The sequence below is a fragment of the Zalophus californianus genome, chromosome 9 (genome assembly GCF_009762305.2).
Source record: "Zalophus californianus isolate mZalCal1 chromosome 9, mZalCal1.pri.v2, whole genome shotgun sequence".
In the NCBI taxonomy this organism is placed as follows: domain Eukaryota; kingdom Metazoa; phylum Chordata; class Mammalia; order Carnivora; family Otariidae; genus Zalophus; species Zalophus californianus.
The window spans coordinates 21,356,305-21,376,603 of record NC_045603.1 but is presented as its reverse complement, the minus strand read 5'-3'; the positions used below and the strand labels follow the sequence as shown (position 1 = coordinate 21,376,603).

Here is a 20,299-nt window from a genome sequence, read left to right as displayed (position 1 = left end):
TTGTAGACTGTTGTGACACTTGAATAAAATCTTAACTACGTTTGTGTATTCTTGATTAAAATTAGATGCACAATTCTTTCATTAGGAAGTGGCTGTTTTTGTCTTTGATAAAAAGCTGATTGACAAATATCAAAAATTTGAAAAGGATCAAATCATTGATTCTCTAAAACGAGGAGTCCAGCAGTTAACTCGATTACGGCACCCTCGACTTCTTACTGTCCAGCATCCTTTAGAAGAATCCAGGTAAATTTTCATAAAAACTTACATAAATGACTTGTTGAACAAATAGTTAATAATTGTATGTTTAAATTCTGTGGAGCATGCTGTCAGTGAAAAATTCTTAGAAACTGAGTGTTGCGTTCTTATGGATTTATTATTTCTGTAAAATTTATTTGCATATTCTATGTATTTGCCTCTTTTTGAAATATTAATAAAAGTTTTCTTCACAGTTGCCATCAGTCTGTGCCATCAGTCTCTATGCTCAGCACTACAGTGGTCAAAGTGGAAGATACAGAAGTATAGCATACAGTCCATGTCTGAAAGGAGCTCTCCTTGTTTATTTGCTAGAATATTTTGTACCCTTTGCATTGATTACGTATTTGTGGGCTCTTTTTAAATGTGTGTTTCAGGTACTCTTCTAAACATGTAACCTGATATGCTAAGCATATCAGTCCATAACCTGCAGTTACTCTACCGTTTATTTTTCTCAAGGATGAGCTTGGGAACTGTTGCTGAGAATGAGAATATAAATGAAATTTATATATTTATATTGTGTAATCTTAACTGGATCCTCAAGCCTGTGGTGCTTTTACTAGTCCATTAGATACCCTAGCTATATAAACTTTTCTCGCATTACTCGTAACCCCTAATTTCCTTCTTTCTTCCTTCCTACCTAGCAGACTATTCATCTCTCTTAGTTCAGAAGATCTTAACGAAATGGTTTGTCATTTGTGTTCTGTGGACTCTAGAATTTTAAGGATAGGGGAAGAACAGATAGGTGAACAAACAGTGCTGGCAGAGTTCTAGGTTTCCAATTTCCCTTCAGCCAGGACACTTTTACTTTTATCTTTTTATGTATTGGATTTCTGTATAATTCTTACTTTGGAATCTTCAGTAACCCCCTGTCACTTATCCCTCTCTGCCAAGAGCACGAGTTACTTTCTTTCAACCTAAAAGAAAAAAACCTAATATTTACCATGAAAACTGTATTAAATGCTTTACATTTGTTTAACTCATTCAGTTCTCACAGTTACATGGGAGAACTGAGGATCAGAGACATTACTTAAGCCACATAGTTATGACACCTTGATTCCTCAGTCCGTTTTTTTTATTCCACTGTATCATGGTGTGCCTACCCAGAAATATGTCCATCTCTTATGATGATAATATTTTTATTGCTCTCCTTTTCATGAATAAACCCAAAAGAAGAGTATAGTTGTTGACTCTTACGTAACATTCACTATTGTGAACTCTCTGTCCTGAAGTGGGTAAGTTTTGTTTGCCACACTTGTCCTGAGTGTTCTGACCGATGCTGTTTCCTCTGGAGTGTTTTCTATCAGTGTCTACCATGTCACCTATCAGAATGCCCACCCATCTTTGTTATTTTAACTGGTATCAATGTGTCTTATATTTCCTCATTACATTTCAAGACTCTTGAGGGGAGAAGCTGTCCCTGCAGCTTCTTTTATAGTGATTTAAATATTATAGAAGTGGGGATTTATTGGTGATCATTAAGAGAGACAATTCAAAGATTACTTTAAGGCATCTTCACTGTTAAGCTGTAAAACTGTAAAATTGATAGGAATAGGACAACTTTAGGGAAGGAAAAAACGACTTCCAGTTTTTTATGAATTAATAATTAGAAATAACACTGGAATTATCCAAAAGAAATGTGCTATAGTAAAGTCATCCAGGTGAAAGCTCGGAGTTGGTGATATGTTTTGAGGGTAACATGTAGGCAGTAATTAAAACCATGAAAAAAAGAATTTTTCAAGAGCATGAGTCGAAAGAGCAGAGTACTGAGGACAGAACTTGAAATGTAGAGGGAAAAGAAGAGCCAGGAGAAGAAAGGAGCGATCATTGTTACATGGCGGGAGAAAAACAGGCAGCTGAAGGTCATGGAAGCTAAAGGAGGGGAGAAGGGACACACTCAAACTGAGCACCACTGAGGAAAAAGAAAATAAAGACTGAGAAGAGTTCATTACATTTGACTAGTGAGAGGTTGTTACTGATCTTTAATAATATCGGTAGTAGGATGGTGGTTTGGAAGCTAGAAAATAGATAGGAGCCCAGCAGAGAAGACTTCATTATGTGAATAAAGTCCCAGAGGAGGAACTGAAAGGAAATTTTGGGATGGTAGTTGAATCACTAATATGGTGAAGTTTAGGGAAATGAGGTCATTCATGTTAGATGAACTTTATGCTTTTTTTAAGTAGAAAGTGTATAATAGGTGAGTGGTGGGTAAAGGGGGCCATGGAATGAGGAGCTAGGAAGAGGACAATAAAAGAATGTTCTTGAATGTTGGAAAAAAGAGCAAGGTTAAAGCATACTATGTGACTTAACACTTAAAAAGACTTGGGCTTTCTGTTCTTTGCTGGTGCTTATGACATAAGCAACAGAGTAAAAGGAACTTGTAGTGGTTATTACAGGGTTAGTAGGGGTTTGCTCAGTAAAGGGTAATTTGGGTGATAGTTTATTGTGATAGGTGGGAGAAAGAAAGGAATCAAATATGTATGGTCAAGACTGAATACTTTGAATTTGGTTAATAAAGGTGTTGGGGAGCTAGATTTTGTGGAGGTAGTAAAGGGGTAGGAGATAATGGCTGGTAAATAGCTGTGGTTGGGGAAGTGGTTTTTGAGAAGAGGATATAGCCCTTCTGGTATGTGACTATAATGATGATGGAAGTGAATATTCATGAAAGATAAGAGGGCTTCCAGCTTGAGGAATAATCATACGGATGTTGATGTGGCCAAGGATGATGTTGGGGTCAAGACAGAGAGGAAACAAATAGGAGTAGCTCAGATACGTGAGTCATGGGAATTATAGAAAACTGGAGAAAAGACTTGAGAGTATTTGATCAGTTTTCCTCCAGGACAGTTCAGCAAAAGGAAACCTGGTGTCCACTGTGTTTATGAGCATGGTGAGAGAGTAAAGAACAAGGTAGCATGTTTTTTGATGACTGAGCAGGTGTAATAACTCTCTCCCTCAGCCTAAGCAGCTCTGTCGTAATCTTTCATGTATATTAAGCTTCTGCAAATGTTTTCATTAGAAAAGTGGGTTCAAGGTGAAAGAAAACTTACACAGGTATAGTGGACAGATGGAACAGCAAAAGGTGTACTTGCCATTAAACAGTTACAGTCCAGGTACAGAGGCTTGGTCTAGCTTTGTTACCACAGTACCTTGTATGTAGTTCTTCATTGCTAGAGCCTAAATAAGCCCAAGGCATAAAATGTTAGGACTTGAGTCTCAAACACTTGGTAATTACAATAGCAGTAGTAAAGATTTATTAAGTTTACCTGCTAGTGACTCTGCTATGTACTTTACATTCATTATCTCCTTTGATCTTCACAGTAACCCTTCAAGGCTGTTTTTTATCACCATTTTACAAATGGGCAAAGTGAGGCTCAGAGCCGAGGTGTCCAGGTCACCTAGTCAGGGAATAGGGATGCTGGGACTTGAAGTTGGGTATTTGTCTTCAAAGCCTGAGCTCTTTATGATTACTCCATAAGGCCTACTGAATGTTAATATCTAACATTTTCTAGATTTCTAAATATTCTTATACATAGAGCAGTAACTTAAAAATTTAAAAATTGTGATGCCTTTTAAAATTATATATATATAATAGGTAAAATCAGAGCTGCCCTGATTGAAGTAGTTACAGGGGACCTGGAGCTATGCTCTGTGCCTCTTTCTGACTTCTCTTGCTTCAGAGGGGTCTGGGAAATCTGCAGGTTCCCTTGAGCGTATTCTGAAAATGGTGGTTTAAATGTTTTATTAATGCTGAAAGCAAATCTAAGTCTACCTTCTTGTTGACTACTAATATTTTATGTATATTTGACTTTGATAATGTGGGAAAAAAATGATGGTAAATAACTCTTTTTCTTTTTTAAAACAGGGATTGCTTGGCATTTTGTACAGAACCGGTTTTTGCCAGTTTAGCCAATGTTTTAGGTAACTGGGAAAATCTACCTTCCCCTGTATCTCCAGACATTAAGGATTATAACCTTTATGATGTAGAAACTAAATATGGTTTGCTTCAGGTATGTATTTTTATTCATCACGTGAAAAGAGTTTTATCCTTCAAAATTGTTTTTGGCTATTTAAAACTTCTTAGCAATATCAACTGCTTTATGTAAACCTTTGGATCCTCTCAGTAATTTGAAATTTATTTCTATGTTCAGTTTTTCTACAGTTTATTGTTAGGTTTAAATTATATTTTAAATTTATGAAACATAACATTGGTAACCTTTGTAGAAGGGTACTTACTGACTAGTTAATGGGTTGGTTCCCTTTTGATTTTTTTTTTTTTAAAGATTTTATTTATTTGAGAGAGAGAATGAGAGACAGAGAGCATGAGAAGGAGGAGGGTCAGAGGGAGAAGCAGACTCCCTGCTGAGCAGGGAGCCCGATGTGGGACTCGATCCCGGGACTCCAGGATCATGACCTGAGCCGAAGGCAGTCGCTTAACCAACTGAGCCACCCAGGCGCCCTCCCTTTTGATTTTTTTGAGTGCTAACCTTGTGAATGCATTTCATAAACAAAATATTAAGTTGAAGTACTAAAGTATTTAATAAAAAATAAAAATTATATCTTTAAGGAAATTATTTAATAGGTATCAAGAGATCTTTTTAGACTTTTCTTATATGTCCACTTTTTCTGATTTTCCTTTCCCTGCCTACCAAAATATCTTCAGCTCTATAGAGTACATTTATACAGTAGATTCTTAGTTCCTTGGGGACAGAGATCATCTTATTTATTATTTTTTAACAGCTTTATTAAGTTACTAATTGACATACAATAAACTTCACATATTCAAAATACTGTATGGTTTTATAAATTTGACATGTATACCGGTGAAACCGTCACTATAATCAGAATAATGCAAAATGCAAATATTCATGGACCACCCCCCCCCCAGTTTTCTTATATCCACTGTAATCCTTCCCTCCTACTTCTTGCTTTCTGTCTTTCTGTCTCTTGTCCCAGAAAACCACTGACCTGCTTTCTGTCACTGTGAATTGGTTTGTATTTTCTACAGTTTTATAATTATAATCCTAAGTATGTATTTTTCTGTCTACTTCTTTCACTTAATTCTTTTGAGATTCATCCATATTGAGTGTATCAATACTCTTTTTATTGCTGAGTAGTAGTTCATTTTTTTGGATATACCATAATTTGTTTATCCATAATCTGTTGATGATCATCTGGGGTGTTTCTAGTTTTTGGTTATTGCAAATACAGCTGCCATGAACAGTCATACACAAGTTTTTGTATGTACATATGCTTTAATTTCTCTTGGTTAAATACCTAGTAGTGGAATGGCTAGATCAAATGGCATGTATATATTTTGGCTCTTTGGGAACTACAAACTTTTCTAAAGTGGTCATGCCATTTTATATTCCTGTTGCAATGTATGAGAGTTTCATTTTTTCCACATATTTGCCAAAAGTTGGTATGGTTGGTCTTTTTAATTTTAGCTATTCTAATTGCTATGCAGTGTTATTTTGTTGGAGTTTTAATTTGCATTTCCCTGATGAAAAATGATGAACACCTTTTCATACACTTGAATATTTTTTGGTAAAATATCTGTTCAGCTCTTTTGCCCATTTTTTGAATGGGTTGTTTTTTATTATTGAATTTTGAGATGTCTTTGTATACTGTTGACATAAATCCTTTGTCAGACACATGATTTACAAATATTTTCTCCTAGTGTCTGGCTTATCTTATTCTCTTAACAGTATATATATTTTTAATTGTGGTAAAATACACATAACATAAAGTTTACCATCTTAACCATTTTTAAGTGTACAGTTCAGGGGCATTAAGTACATTTATATTGTTGTGCAACCTTATCCACCATCCATCTCCAGAACTCTTTTCACCTTGCAAAACTGGAGCTGTATCCACTAAATAATAACTCTCCATACCCATCCCTACCACTCCCCAGCCCCTAGCAGCCATTCTACTTTTGGTGCCTCATGTAAGTGGAATCATGTATTATTTTTCCTTTTGTGCTTTATTTCACTTAGTATGATGTTCTTGAGGTTTATCCATGTTGTAGCATGTGTCAGAATTTCCTTTCTTTTTAGAGCTGAATAATCCATTGTATGTATTTGCCACATTATATTTATTCATTTGTCTATGGACACCGGGGTTGCTTCCACATCTTGGCTGTTGTGAGTAATACTGCTCTAAACATGGGTGTAGAAGTTTCTCTTCAAGATCCTGCCTTTAGTTGTTTTGGGGATGTACCCAGAAGTGGAATTGCTAGATCATATAGTAATTCTATTTTTTTTTATTTTTTGAGGAACTAGCGTACTTTTTTCCATATTGGCTGTCCCATTTTATATTTCTACCAGTAATGCAGCACAGAGTTCTAATTTCTTCATGTCCTCACCAACATTTATTATTTTCTAGTTTTTGATAGTGGCTGTCCTAATCGGAGTGAGGTGGTAGATCGTTGTGGTTTTGATTTGCATTTTTTTTAGGAGTTAGTGAATTTAAGCATCTTTTCATGTACTTATTATCCATTTGTATATCTTCTTTGGAGAAATACCTATGCAAGTCCTTTGCCCCTTTTTTAATCAGGTTGTTTGTTTTGTTGTTGTTGAATTGTAAGTGTTCATTATATATTCCAGATATTAACCTCAGTATATAATCAGATATATGATTGGCAAATATTTTTTCCTATTCTGTGGGTTGCCTTTTCACTCTGTTGATTTTGTCTTTTGATGCATAGAAGTTTTTATTTTGATATATCCAATTTATTCTTTTGTTGCCTGTGCCTTTGGTGTCATATCTAAAAAGCCTTTGCCGAATCCAGTGTTGTGAAGATTTCCTCTATGTTTTCTCCTAAGAGTTACATAGTTTTAGTCTTATGTTTAGGCCTTTGATTTGAGTTGATTTTTACATATGGTTTAAGATAAGGGTCTCTAACCTCATTGTTTTGCCTGTGGATATCCAATTTTCTCAGTATCCTTTGTTGAAACTTCTATCCTTTCTCCATTGAACGGTCTTGGTACCTTTGTCAAAAATCATTTCACCTTTCTAGACTTGAAAAACTTTGTATATTTTATGAATTATATTTGAGGAATAAGCATTTTTTAAAATGCAAATCTTACATGAATTTCATGGGTTCCAATGTGTTAGACCTGGAGAACATTCATTTGAGAAATATTAAGCCCCTAAATGCTTATTTATATTAGTCGCTGAGGATAAATATTCAGGCAGTTAGAAGTAGCAGATTGCATCTCAAGGAGTGGTGAAAAATGAAACTGGAAAGATAGAGAAAGAACACCGGAGGATTTTTTATGTAGAGTAAATGACCTGGTCTGATGTGCATTTTAGAAGTGTCATTCTAGAAGAGTGGAGCTTGGGCATAGGGAAAATGTATGAGAAATAATCACTACTATGTAGGGTTATTTTCAATGTGTAAATTTTAAGTACTTAGCATAGTGCCTGCATGTAAAAATAGTTAATGGTATTTAAAAAGTCTTGCTCAAAAATCACAGGGAGTATTAGAGGGATGAATGAAGTTAGGCGGTTAGAATAGGCCCTTTTGACTGACTATGGGGATGGGATTGGGAGTGGGTGGAATCTAATATGATTTCCCACATTTATTAAGAGGTTAATATACCATCGTTTACCAGCTGGGACCTAGATAGGTTCAGTGACTTGCTCAAAGTTGCGAGGCTAGTAATTAGTGAAGTTGGGACAGGAATCCAGATATTTTCTAAAATAGTACTCTTTACATTCTTTACTGTTGACTTAACTTGATGTTGAAACTGTGAGGGATTTTTTTTTTTTAAGAGAATTCATTCTCATATCCATTCATTAAGTGTATATTTATTGGATAGCTATATTTCTGGCACAGTTCTGGGTGCTGAAGATATGCCAGGGGAAAAAATGGACACAAATTCCTGCCTTTTAGAATTTATATTCTCATGGGGGAAGAAGGACAATAAAATAAGTAAATATATAGTACATTAGATCATGATAAATGCATGTGGAGAAAATAAGGGAAGGGGGAAGAGAGAGTAGTTTGGATGGGGAGGAAAAGGTTGTACTTTTGAATTGGGGTAGTCAGGAAATCTGTAACTGAAAATTGGACATTTGAGTAAATATCTGAAAAAAAGCAAAGAAGCGAACCATATAGATACCTAGGGAAAGAATGGTCTAGGCAGAAAGAACAGAGGGTGCAAAGTCCCTGAAACAATTCATGCATGACTTGTTCAAGGAATAGTGAAATACCTGGAGTGGTGGAAAGAGTTAATAAGATGAGCAGTAGGAGAAAAGGTCAGGGAGTTAATGAGTGGCTAAGTCATGTTACTCCCTAAAAGCCAGAAAAATACTTTGAAGTTTACTCTGAGAGGAAGCAAAGGCCTTTGGAAGGCTTTGAGCAGGAAAGTGACATGATCTGATAGCTGTTTATTGAGAATTAAATTCTGTAGAAGGGTATGAGCAGAAACGAAGTGAAGTAGATGGCTGTTATAGTAGTACAGGCCAGAGATGATAATGGTCCAGGGTAGGGAAGCTGGTAAGACAGGGTCAAAATATATTTTGATGGTGAAGGTATTGGAATTTGTAGATGGCTTTGTTATATAAGAAAAATAGAGTAGTGCAGAATAACTCAAAGGTTTTTGAAAAATGGAAAAGTGAAGTGGCCATTAATGGATATGGGGAAAAGACCATAGGAGGAGAGAACTGAATTGTAGGGGAAGCTCAGTTTTTGATTCTTCTAAGAATGAGATGCTTATAAAACATTCAAGGGGAGAGAAGTCAAGAAGGCAGTCAGATAATCAAGTCTTGACTTTAGAATAGAGGCCCAGCCTGGAGATAATTTGGGAGCAGTCAACCTCTGGATGATATTGAAAGTCGTGAGAACACTGAGAAAGAGTAGATGGAAACTTCATCTCTCCAAACACTGAGGTTGGGGTACTGAGGAGGAACCAGCAGAATAAATAGACTGAAAAGCAATGAATCAGTGGAATTGGGGGAAAGCCTGGGAGAGTGGTGTCCTGGAAGTCAGGGAGTGTTAGTTTGCCAAAGTCTACTCCTGGAAACAGAAATCAGTCTTCATTTTTGGTTAACAAATTCCATGGTAGTCTCAAGCAAACATGTCAAAATTACCAAATACTAATCCAATTTGAGAATGAGTGAACATCAATTAATATATGAAAACTGAGCAAAATACGATTCAGAAAAACTGAATTTCAATATGAAGTGTAAATATATTAAAATATTAAGAATTAGAATCAAATTGACAAGGAGTCCCTTGATATTTACTATCTGTAACTCGGGAACTGAATATTCCTTCACATTTCAAACACGGAAACAATAAATTTGGATGGAAAAGTGGTTTTAAATTATCTTTGACTTTGCTCATATGCATATGGAAAGGACATTTAATGAAGAGTTGTATTCTGGTTTTATAACTGGATTTTTCCCACTAATGCTTAGATCATTGTGGCAACTGAGAATATCTACTCTTTTGCATTTATAAGAAATTTAATTATTCCCTGACATGTAAAAAAATCTTTTATTGGGAGAAGCAGCAATGACGATTTTCAAGAGACATTTTATTATTATAATTGAAAGGAGTTTTATTTAATGTAAAAGTATCTCTCCCCCCCCCATTTACAGGTTTCTGAAGGATTGTCATTTTTGCATAGCAGTGTGAAAATGGTCCATGGAAATATTACACCTGAAAATATAATTTTGAATAAAAGTGGAGCCTGGAAAATAATGGGCTTTGATTTTTGTGTAGCATCAACCAATCCTTCTGAACAAGAGGTAATGAAGGTTTTAGGACTTGTAATTTTTTTTTTTTTATAAGATTTTAAGTAATCTACAGCCAGCGTGGGGCTTGAACTCACAACCCTGAGATCAAGAGTTGTGTGCTCTATTGACTGAGCCAGCCAGGTGTCCCAGTCTTGTAATATTTTTAAAGCTGTGGAAATTTGTGATGCATCTGGAATGGACTAGAGATTTTGCAAGTCTGATAAATGTGTAGAAATAGGTTATGTGGTACAATGTATGTTTAAATGTACAACTTTATAGAAAATTTCTAATGTTCATTTTACCTGAAAGTATTCTTCAGCTTGTTAATTCCACAGTAGTGTTACTTGAGTAAAGGATGCTAGAGTTAAACAAATTTGAGAACTATTGGGTTAAGTAGGCTTTTTTCCTCAGGTTATCAAATACACTAACAAACATTGTGAATCTCTAGCAGTGTTTTCCCAACATTGGACCACAGAATCTTCTTTAGGGAGCATGATAACAACAGTAGCAGTGATAATAAGAGCTAACATTTATTGAAGTACTTTTCTAACAAAGCACATTTTAACGTATTTACTTATTTAATCCTCACCACAATCTGTGAGATATGGGAATGATACAGATGGGTAAGTTAGGCTGATAGAATAAAATAATGTACCTAAGTTTAGGCAGGTGGTTAAGTGGTAGAGGCAGGATTTGAACCTATTCTCTTTGGTTCCAAAGTACCTGTTACGTAGTGATTATGATATATGCCTATTTATACTTAGGAAAATACTGCAATATTTCAAGTTTTTAATATACATACATGTATATATATATATAGTTGTTAAAGGCACCATGATTTGACCTAAGATATATTTGTAATTTAAGTAAATACTTTTAAGGGAAGCAGAAAGAATTAGTATTGGTTGAGTATATACTATGGGTCAGACACTGTGTTAGGTCCATTTTTTCCCATACATTTGTTTAATCTTACAACAACCTTTTGAGCTTATTAACTAAATCACACAGCTAGTTAGTGAAAGAACAAGGTTTCAAATAATCTTGAGTCCATATAAACTTGAAACCTATGTATCATAGAACATAGGCTATACCTTTTCATATTCATATTGCATTTTACAGTGATAATTTGTCTTCTGGAAGAGAGCTCCGATAATCTGAAGGTTGCAAGAATTCTTTTTTTTTCTTTTAATATTTTATTTATTTATTTTGAGAGAGAGTGAGTGAGCAGGGGGCCAAGGGCAGAGGCAGAGGGAGAGAATCACAGAGCCCGTCATGGGGCTTGATCTCAGGACCCTGAGATCATGACCTGAGCCGAAATCAGGAGTCAGACGCTCAACTGACTGAGCCACCCAGGCACCCAGTTTGCAGGAGTTCTTATTCATATCTCTCAGTTTGTTTAGTGCCCTTTCCAGATTTGAGAATTTGGGAATTTCAGGTGGTAGTGATATTTTTACTTGCATGACTGAGTATGATTTAAAACTAGGTTACTACTGCTTGGTAGTGTTTTTTGCTTTGATTTGAAATATTTCATCTGTATAATCTCTTTTCTGTCTTCTTATAGCCTAAGTTTCCTTGTAAAGAATGGGACCCAAATTTACCATCATTGTGTCTTCCTAATCCTGAGTATTTGGCTCCTGAATACATACTTTCTGTGAGCTGTGAAACAGCCAGTGATATGTACTCACTAGGAACTGTCATGTATGCTGTATTTAATAAAGGGAAACCCATATTTGAAGTTAACAAGCAAGATATTTACAAGAGTTTTAGTAGGCAGTTGGATCAGGTAATTTGCCTTATATATAAATAATTGCTTACATTAAAAGTATTAAATGTTTCTTTAATTTAAAAAATGTGTTCAGAAAATTCTCTAAAATGAGATGATGTCTCATATTTTAAGTTTGCATAAAATCAACTTAACAAAAGTAATTCTGTAAATAATGAGGATTAAAGTTTGTTACCACAACTTTAATCATGGCATTTATTTACTAGAGTGAATACTGAAATATGATCTAAAATGCTGCGCATTTGTTTCAGTATTAGAAACAACTTCAGGTATTGAAGATAAGTGTTTTAATTATCTTGCCACAGTAGAATTAGCAGTTTGTTCACTGTAACATATATTTTTGAGTAAATTTCAAAAAGGTTTTTTAAATAGACTGTTGACTACAAATGCATTGTCTTTTTGAATATTTTATATTTATATTTAATATTATCACTTTTTTTAAATAGTTGAGTCGTTTAGGATCTAGTTCACTTTCAAATATACCCGAGGAAGTCCGTGAACATGTAAAACTATTGTTAAATGTCACTCCAACTGTAAGACCAGATGCAGATCAAATGACAAAGGTGAGTACACATGAATTCCTGTCTTAGGTGGAGGGACAATGAGTTAAAGTAGGTTAAGTGCTTCTAAAGCAAGATTTAGTCAGATAGTGTCCCCAAATAGCATCTCTATCCTTGAATGTGTTAAATATTCAACTTCTTTTAATCTTAAACAGTTAAATAATTTATGTATATAATTGCTCTGATATAAAATTAAGATTTCAAGTAATTAGAGTCTTAACAGTCATGTAGGTATAGAAATTCTGGACACAATTCATGGCCCTCTGATTTACTCATGTAAGTTTGGATTTTAATAGATAAATGGTACTTATTATGCCTTCAAGATATTTTACTTAATCTTTCAATATTTACTAGTTAGGTAAAGAAAATGTTACTGCCCAGCCAACTTATAGGTAGTGACTGAAAATTTAAACTTGCAAAGAACTTTGGTTATTACTTCCTTATTTTGATTTTTATAATTAGAATTATTAAGTGATCTTTTGCATTTTGCTAAATGTTTCTGAATTTTTTTTCACTATATTATGGCAGTTTCAGGCATGAGAAGTACTTTAATATTTATCAAAATAATTTTATTTTCCTGTTTTTAGATTCCCTTCTTTGATGATGTTGGTGCAGTAACACTGCAGTATTTTGATACTTTATTCCAAAGAGATAATCTTCAGAAATCACAATTTTTCAAAGGACTGCCAAAAGTTCTTCCAAAACTGCCCAAGGTTTGTTGTTGATCAGTTTTTTATTAGAGTCAGGATTTTTATTTACTATAATAACTCTTCCAGAGAAATAAATGTAACTTTTGTCATAGGTGCATAAATGACTACAGAAGGCTGCATACTGAAGCTAAAAGTTTAGTGAACCTTTTTTGCAGGGTCCAAAAATAATTTAATAAATTAGATAGGTAAGAAAATCAGAAGAATATTACCTATGCAAAGGTAGCACCGGGACATTAAATGTCAGAAGTCCATAAGCTGTCATTGTGGAGATCATTGCCTCACCAGCAGCTAAAGGGGTACATCTATATTGATACTAGCCTCTCCAATTCCTTTAACGCCCCTCTCTGGCTTATTAAATCATGAGTGTAATATAGTCTAAAAAATGTTGGTGAATACCTTGGAAGTCAGTGGTTGAAAACCGGTGATTCTTGGTTACAAAAATATCTCCAGTGTTTAATCTGTCAGATACTCATTGATTATGCACTGTTTGTCCAGCCCTTTACTTGGATGCTATGGAGATAAAAAAGGAAACATAAAATATTGTTCTTGCTCTCAAGACTTAGAGTATGTGTAGATAGAGTTAACGTGCATGAAACAACAATTAACAATACAGAACAGTGTTTAAGTTGTGTGGTATGACTCATAAGTAATGAAGAAGAGAAACATATTAGTGAAGACTAATGAGGGAATGTTTCCTAAAGGTATGGTGACCATATGTCCCCCTTTATCTGTAACATTCCCAAGTTATTTCTTTTGTCCTGACATAGTTAGCAGGAGCACCCCATTTTACTCTCAACAGTGTCCCAGTTTCAACCATAAATTATATGGTCATCTTCCCCAAAGAAAATTGGAGATTTAAGACTTTAACTTCAATATTAATACTAAAGATCTGAAATTAAATTTAGGTTTATGAAAACATTTTTGCCTTTCAGCGTGTCATTGTGCAGAGAATTTTGCCTTGTTTGACTTCAGAATTTGTAAACCCTGATATGGTACCTTTTGTTTTGCCCAATGTTCTACTGATTGCCGAAGAATGCACCAAAGAAGAATATGTCAAATTAATTCTACCTGAACTTGGCCCTGTCTTTAAACAGCAGGAGCCAATCCAGGTATGTGCATAGATACTCTTTCCTATTGATCTGCTGTTATTTAATGATGTTAGTCAATGAGGACTATCATTGAAAACAAAAGGAATGGATATGCGACTTTTTAAAAAATTGAGGTAAGTTTAAGAGACTTTCTTTTCCATTAGTCAGAAGCTATTTTGCATATGTTTGAAGTGAACCATTCCTAAAATTATAAACTTTGCAAGTAAATGTCTATAGCTCTCCATAACTTACCATCTCAGAAAATAAATTGTAATGAGATTTGCCATGTGTTATACTGTGTATTCTTATTGGCCTTATTAAAAGTTATAGGTTTGGGAAAAGTATTTCTTTTTCTCCTGCACCTTTAACCATTTGCTTTTTGTTTGTTTTGTTATTTAGGGTCTTTAATTTGTAGAAAGTTTATGCTGGTTGTTTCTCTTTATTTTACTGGTAATAAATAGTTTCACCAGAAGAGGGGAAATGGTTACAGCATCACGGAAGTAACATATGTGTGTATTGTAATTGAAAATGTAATTAGTTTCCTGATGTAGACTCTATTATAATATTTACTTGTCAGATTCTAGGTAGTCTTGGATTTAAGAGCAGTAGGGTTACACACCTGGGTTTGAATCTGGTCTTCATCTTTACTAGAAGTATGACTTGGACAAGTCTTTACTCTCTTAAAGCCTCTGCTTATTTCTAAAACAGAAAGGGTTGTTGAGATTAAATGAAATTTCTAGGCACGGTAAATATTATTACATGTTTCTGCCACTATATGGCAGTAGCTTTTTAGTAAACCGTCAACTACTTAATGGTTTTATGGCAAGCTATTTGTGGTCCTTTCTTTGAAAGGAGGGGAACAAAAGGAAAACTGTGGTGATAAGCCAAGAGTTCCTATGGCTAAGAAAGGGTAGGTGAGGGAACTATAGGCTTTGAAACAGGGTTTCCTAAACATGGTCAAGATGTTAGGAGGCAAAATGGTAGAGCCACATGTTCACTAAGTATTCTGCATGAATAGAAGGGACAGTTTGTTCCTTATAATGTAGGTATGTGTGGCAGCTAGGTGAGACAACAAATGATCTGGGACAATTGAAAATGTTTCTTTCTAAGGGGAGCCCTCGTATACTGTTGGTGGGAATGCAAGCTGGTGCAGCCACTCTGGAAAACAGTATGGAGTTCCCTCAAAAACTTGAAAATAGAACTACCCTATGACCCAGCAATTGCACTATTGGGTATTTACCCCAAAGATAAAAATGTAGTAATCCAAAGGGACACCTGCACCCCAATGTTTATAGCAGCAATGTCCACAATAGCCAAACTATGGAAAGAGCCCAGATGTCCATCGACAGATGAATGGATTAAGATGTGGTGTGTGTGTATACACACACACACACACACACACACACACACACACACACACAGACACACACACACACAGTGGAATGCTATTCAGCCATCAAAAAGATGAAATCTTACCATTTGCAATGACGTGGATGGAACTGGAGGGTATAATGCTAAGTGAAATAAGTAATTCAGAGAAAGAATTATCATATGGTTTCACTTGTGTGGAATTTAAGAAACATAACAAAGGATCATAGGGGAACGGAGTCCCTTCCATTTCTGTACGTTTTCTTCTAAAACTTAGAAGCCAAGTGAATTTACTACTTTGGAATATCTGACTTTGCTGTTCTCAGGCTTTTTTTTTTTCTTTCCAATTCAGTCGATTCCAGATAGTGGTAGTTATGGGTGAGTGTTGCATTACTGAAGATGTGTGAGAGTTAGGAAATTAGCCTTCATTTAAATATTTAAACTGAGAACAGATACTAAATATTGTGCTTCTGGAAATGTAAGGAACTTGATTTGTATGTTTTTGTCTTCCATGCCTTCAGGCTAGCAACATGGTGAGTGTCAAAATATAGAACTTACTCTTGTGAAGGTACTTTAAATTTTGTCATATGTGAAATCTTACAAAGATTCTAGACTTTAATACATTGTTCTCCCCTTTCTTACACAGATTTTGTTAATTTTCTTACAAAAAATGGATTTGCTACTAACCAAAACTCCTCCTGATGAGATAAAAAACAGTGTCCTACCAATGGTTTACAGAGCGCTAGAGGCTCCTTCCATTCAGATCCAGGTATAATATTTGATTTTTTTTCTTTAATAATGTCTTTGATTTATTTTTATTTTTAAAGCAAAAGAAAGAAGTACATTTTGGGTTTGAGTTATAAAATCTTTTCTATAAAAACTCAATAGTGATATATATTAATCCATTGAATTGGATTATATACTATTACTAAAATGTATCTAATCCCAACTAATTTAAAGCATCAGTTGACAAATACCTGTATTAATGAAGTGTAATTACTCATTACTTTTATTTATGAAAAATGTTCTATCCTGGAACATTTGAGTTATGGTAGTTTGGATCAGTATAACTTCTTCCTGAATGAGTAACTAACATAGGAATGAATATGTCAAAGATACATGTGCCTTTTTCTTATGAAAACATTAAGTAGGTACTCCCGTACTCATAATTTTCTTTCATGCTTGATAACTCAATCTTCTAAGTGTTCCTTCTATACTGAAGTTAATTTGTATAGCAAGTAGATAGAAAACCAGACAGTAATTTAGTGTGACCATTCCTAATGCATTTATACTCATGCTTGTGTGTCACAAAGGTGATGTTAAAACATCGTGTATTTTGCCAAACTTTCAGTTCTTTAGTTTTGCTATTAAAAGTTTGGCTCTATAGTGCTGTCTAGAAAAAAATTTTGGATCATTGTTAAAAGTGTAATTAATTTTTTGATTTTTTACTTTGGAAAATAAGTACTTATGTTAAGATCATCTCACTGCTTAATGGTTTTATATTTAAAGTTTCTTTGCCAGTATAGAAATTCTAGTAAAGAAGAACAGAATTTTAATTTTTTAAAAAGATTTTATTTATTTATTTGGCAGAGAGAGAGAGCACAAGCAGGGGGAGTGACAGGCAGAGGGAGAAGGAGGCTCCCCGCTGAACAAGGAGCCTGGTGCGGAACTCAATCCCAGGACCCTGGGATCATGACCTGAGCCAAAGGCAGAACATTAACCGACTGAGCCACCCAAGCATCCCTAGAATTTTAATTTTTAAAAGTTATTGACCAAAACCTTCTTTTTCCTAATGTGAACCTAATATTGGGGGCGCCTGGCTGGCTCAGTCAGTAGAGCATGTGACTGGATCGCAGGGTTGTGAGTCTTGAGCCCCACATTGGATGTAGAGATTAGTTAAAAATGAGTGATGTGAACCTAATACCACATATATAAGGTCACTTTTTTGGCTCATTTTAGTCTTTATCTAAGTTCTTTTGTTTATTCAAAGTTGTGAAATTATTGTTAAATTTTGTCCTTACAAGGTCATACCTTCTTAAAGGTGAGGATATGCTGCCTTTGTCCAAATGACATGGGATGATTGGGGACGGTGTACTTATTTCTACTTTTTAGCCCTTTCCAAAGGAGTTATGAATTATAGCTTCTTAAAACATTCCTACAGGTCCTGTGTAGCCAACCTGGTTTTATAGTCACTGAGATTAGGAAGGAGAGAAGAGGTTGAGTGACATGAAAGCCCATTTTTTTTCCTAAGGGGGTTCATTTAGCTAATAAGTATCAGCCAATAAGTATTTATTGAAATAGTTAATATTTAATCCAGATTGACCTGTGCAACTTCGCTGAATTTTACAAACCAGCATTTCTTGTATCATTCAATATAAGTCTTTAGTCACCAGTCCAGTTAATTAGTATCAGCATTGCTTGGTAGAGTCTGATAAAGTTAAAAGACTAAGCTTTGGGAGAATACTAGAACAAGAGCAAGAAACAAAAATCTTTTCAAATTTCATGCAAGTAGAAGGCTGGAAGGTAACTTCTGAAATTCATTTTGGACTGGCATTTTTAAAGTGAAGTTTGATTAGAAATATTTAAGAGGCTAAAGAGTTTAGAAAAACACTTGGGAAAGTAGAAGATGGTTTATTAAACTTAGGATGCTTAGAGGCATGAATAAAAATATGTTTGTGAACCAATTTAAAAAATTTTTACCTTTAAAATTAAACATAGAAGCTATGTTTATTCTCCCATCTCCATGACCAGTTATAAAGTATAAACTAAGAGGTAGAAGTTCCTGAGAATGAGCTAATAACAAGTTTGTTTCAGTGTCCTGTTCTTAGGTTCTTAATCCTATTTCCTCTTTGGGAAAGAGCTCTTCATCCTTTCCTTTAGCTGTATGATTTAGACATAATTTAACCTACTTTGTAACCTTCTGCTGGGTTATACAGCACAATGCATGTACATGCTCACTCTCTTGAATTAAATGCTGACCTTCCCTATGGAGGCACCCTCTGGTAACAGGAGCAGTGTCTCGCGAACTGCTCACCCTTGCCTATTCTCTCCCATCTGTGGAAAATGTCCCCTTGAATGTAGCATGTACTTTTGATCCTCGAGTTATGTCACCCACTTATTTGTTATAGTTCTGAGTGGAAATAAACATATAATTCATATCTGCCTTTTGGAAATCTGGGAATAAAGCAAATAAAACAGGTGGCCATTATTTTGATAACAGATTCTTAGTGGTTAATTCATTTCTATCTGCTAACTACAAATTAATGTCTTTAAGTATACCAAATATTGTTTATTTCCCTGATACATATTTATGCCTCCATTTTCTTCAATAATCCCTTCTATGCTTTGCTACAAGGATCATTCTGCCCTTATAAGGTATCTGAGATATATGTTCTTCAGCCAGTTAGTTATCAAGCCATTTCTTGTTCTTTTCCTTAACTCATTTAGTTCCCTTTTCCTTAGTCATCTCCCATTTTCCTCTGTTAGCCTCATTCAGAGTCCCAGTTACAGTCATTTACATTACGGCCAACATTAGTTAACAGTGTTTTAAACTTTTTCCTGTTTCTATGAGTTATACTGGCTTAAGTTTCAGAATTTGGAAGTACTTAAAAATATAAAGAAAATTAAAATCCTTTTTCAGAGATACCCAGAGTTAACATTTCCAGATATATCCTTATATCTTTTTCCCTAAGCCTATAGACAGATACATGTACCTACACATTTTAAAAATTGGGATTATATAATAGTGTCTTATTGCATTTTCTCCCCGGTATTATTAAACAAACTTTTAAAATATATTAAAGAAAATATTTGTATTATATTCTGTCATAAGGATATCTGTAACAGCTAAGAAATCCCTTATTTAAGATGAATAATTGTGTGTCACTTTGTACTTGATTTTCCCTCATTGTTAAAGATAGCAAAACTTAGGTGTTCCCATTCTTAAATAATAAATGATGAATTGTGTTGTCAGGGAAAGAAATTAGGTATGAGACCAAGGAATGTTGTTACTATATGCTAGGTTGTATGACCTTGCATGATTTTGAGGAAGGTCTTTTGGGTCTGTTTCCTCATGTGTAAAATTGAAAACTAGTGATAACTCTTCTTCTTTCAAATAGTTGTTGAAATGAGCAAATGATATACATAAAAGTTTATTTCAAACTGTGTGACAAATTAGCCATGCAAATGCAAAATGTTTTTTAATATGTGGGAGAAAAGGTGAAGAGAATCTTTCCCTAAGATTGAATCAGTGTATTTTCTTAATAGGAACTCTGTTTAAACATCATTCCAACCTTTGCAAATCTCATAGACTACCCATCCATGAAAAATGCTTTGATACCAAGAATTAAAAATGCATGTCTACAAACATCTTCCCTTGCTGTAAGTAATTGCATATTAATTTTTGCTTTTCTTTAACTTCTCATTGTTTTAAATTATTTTCTTATTGTTAACCCTTTTATAGTTTGTTCGTATATTTCATCTTGGCTATAGGTAACCTGTATATAGTGCTATAAAAGTGATCAATAGCTGTAGTTTTCCCTGATACATAATTTTGCAGTATTACATCCCTGACCTTACTCCCATCCTCTTTGAGTGCTTCAGTAGAAAATTTGAGTAATTTTTCTTTCTTAATACTTTTCTGCTTTAATTCACAATTTATTTTGTTGTAGTTTTAAAATAATCATGAGAGTTTAACTTGGTGTATAAGCCTAAAAACTTTTTGAACAGCTTCCTTTTATAAACTGCCTTTACTTTTAGTTATCTATATTTTTGTATCTACCACTTACTTGC

General features: G+C 34.5%; 1 protein-coding gene across 6 annotated transcripts in view; it reads left to right on the top strand.

Moving 5' to 3' along the window:
• SCYL2 (SCY1 like pseudokinase 2) overlaps positions 1-20,299 on the top strand; it is a 61,048-nt gene that overhangs the window by 21,954 nt on the left and 18,795 nt on the right. For 5 of the 6 annotated variants that reach the window (XM_027594967.2, XM_027594966.2, XM_027594968.2 and 2 more), the window contains exons 3-12: positions 86-243; positions 4,115-4,259; positions 9,862-10,011; positions 11,561-11,782; positions 12,229-12,345; positions 12,930-13,055; positions 13,985-14,161; positions 16,030-16,041; positions 16,155-16,277; positions 19,775-19,888. In XM_027594967.2, coding sequence (XP_027450768.1) covers positions 86-243; positions 4,115-4,259; positions 9,862-10,011; positions 11,561-11,782; positions 12,229-12,345; positions 12,930-13,055; positions 13,985-14,161; positions 16,030-16,041; positions 16,155-16,277; positions 19,775-19,888 — 1,344 coding nt within the window. The remainder of the gene's footprint in view (positions 1-85; positions 244-4,114; positions 4,260-9,861; positions 10,012-11,560; positions 11,783-12,228; positions 12,346-12,929; positions 13,056-13,984; positions 14,162-16,029; positions 16,042-16,154; positions 16,278-19,774; positions 19,889-20,299) is intronic. The other variant, XM_027594970.2, reaches the window with a different exon arrangement.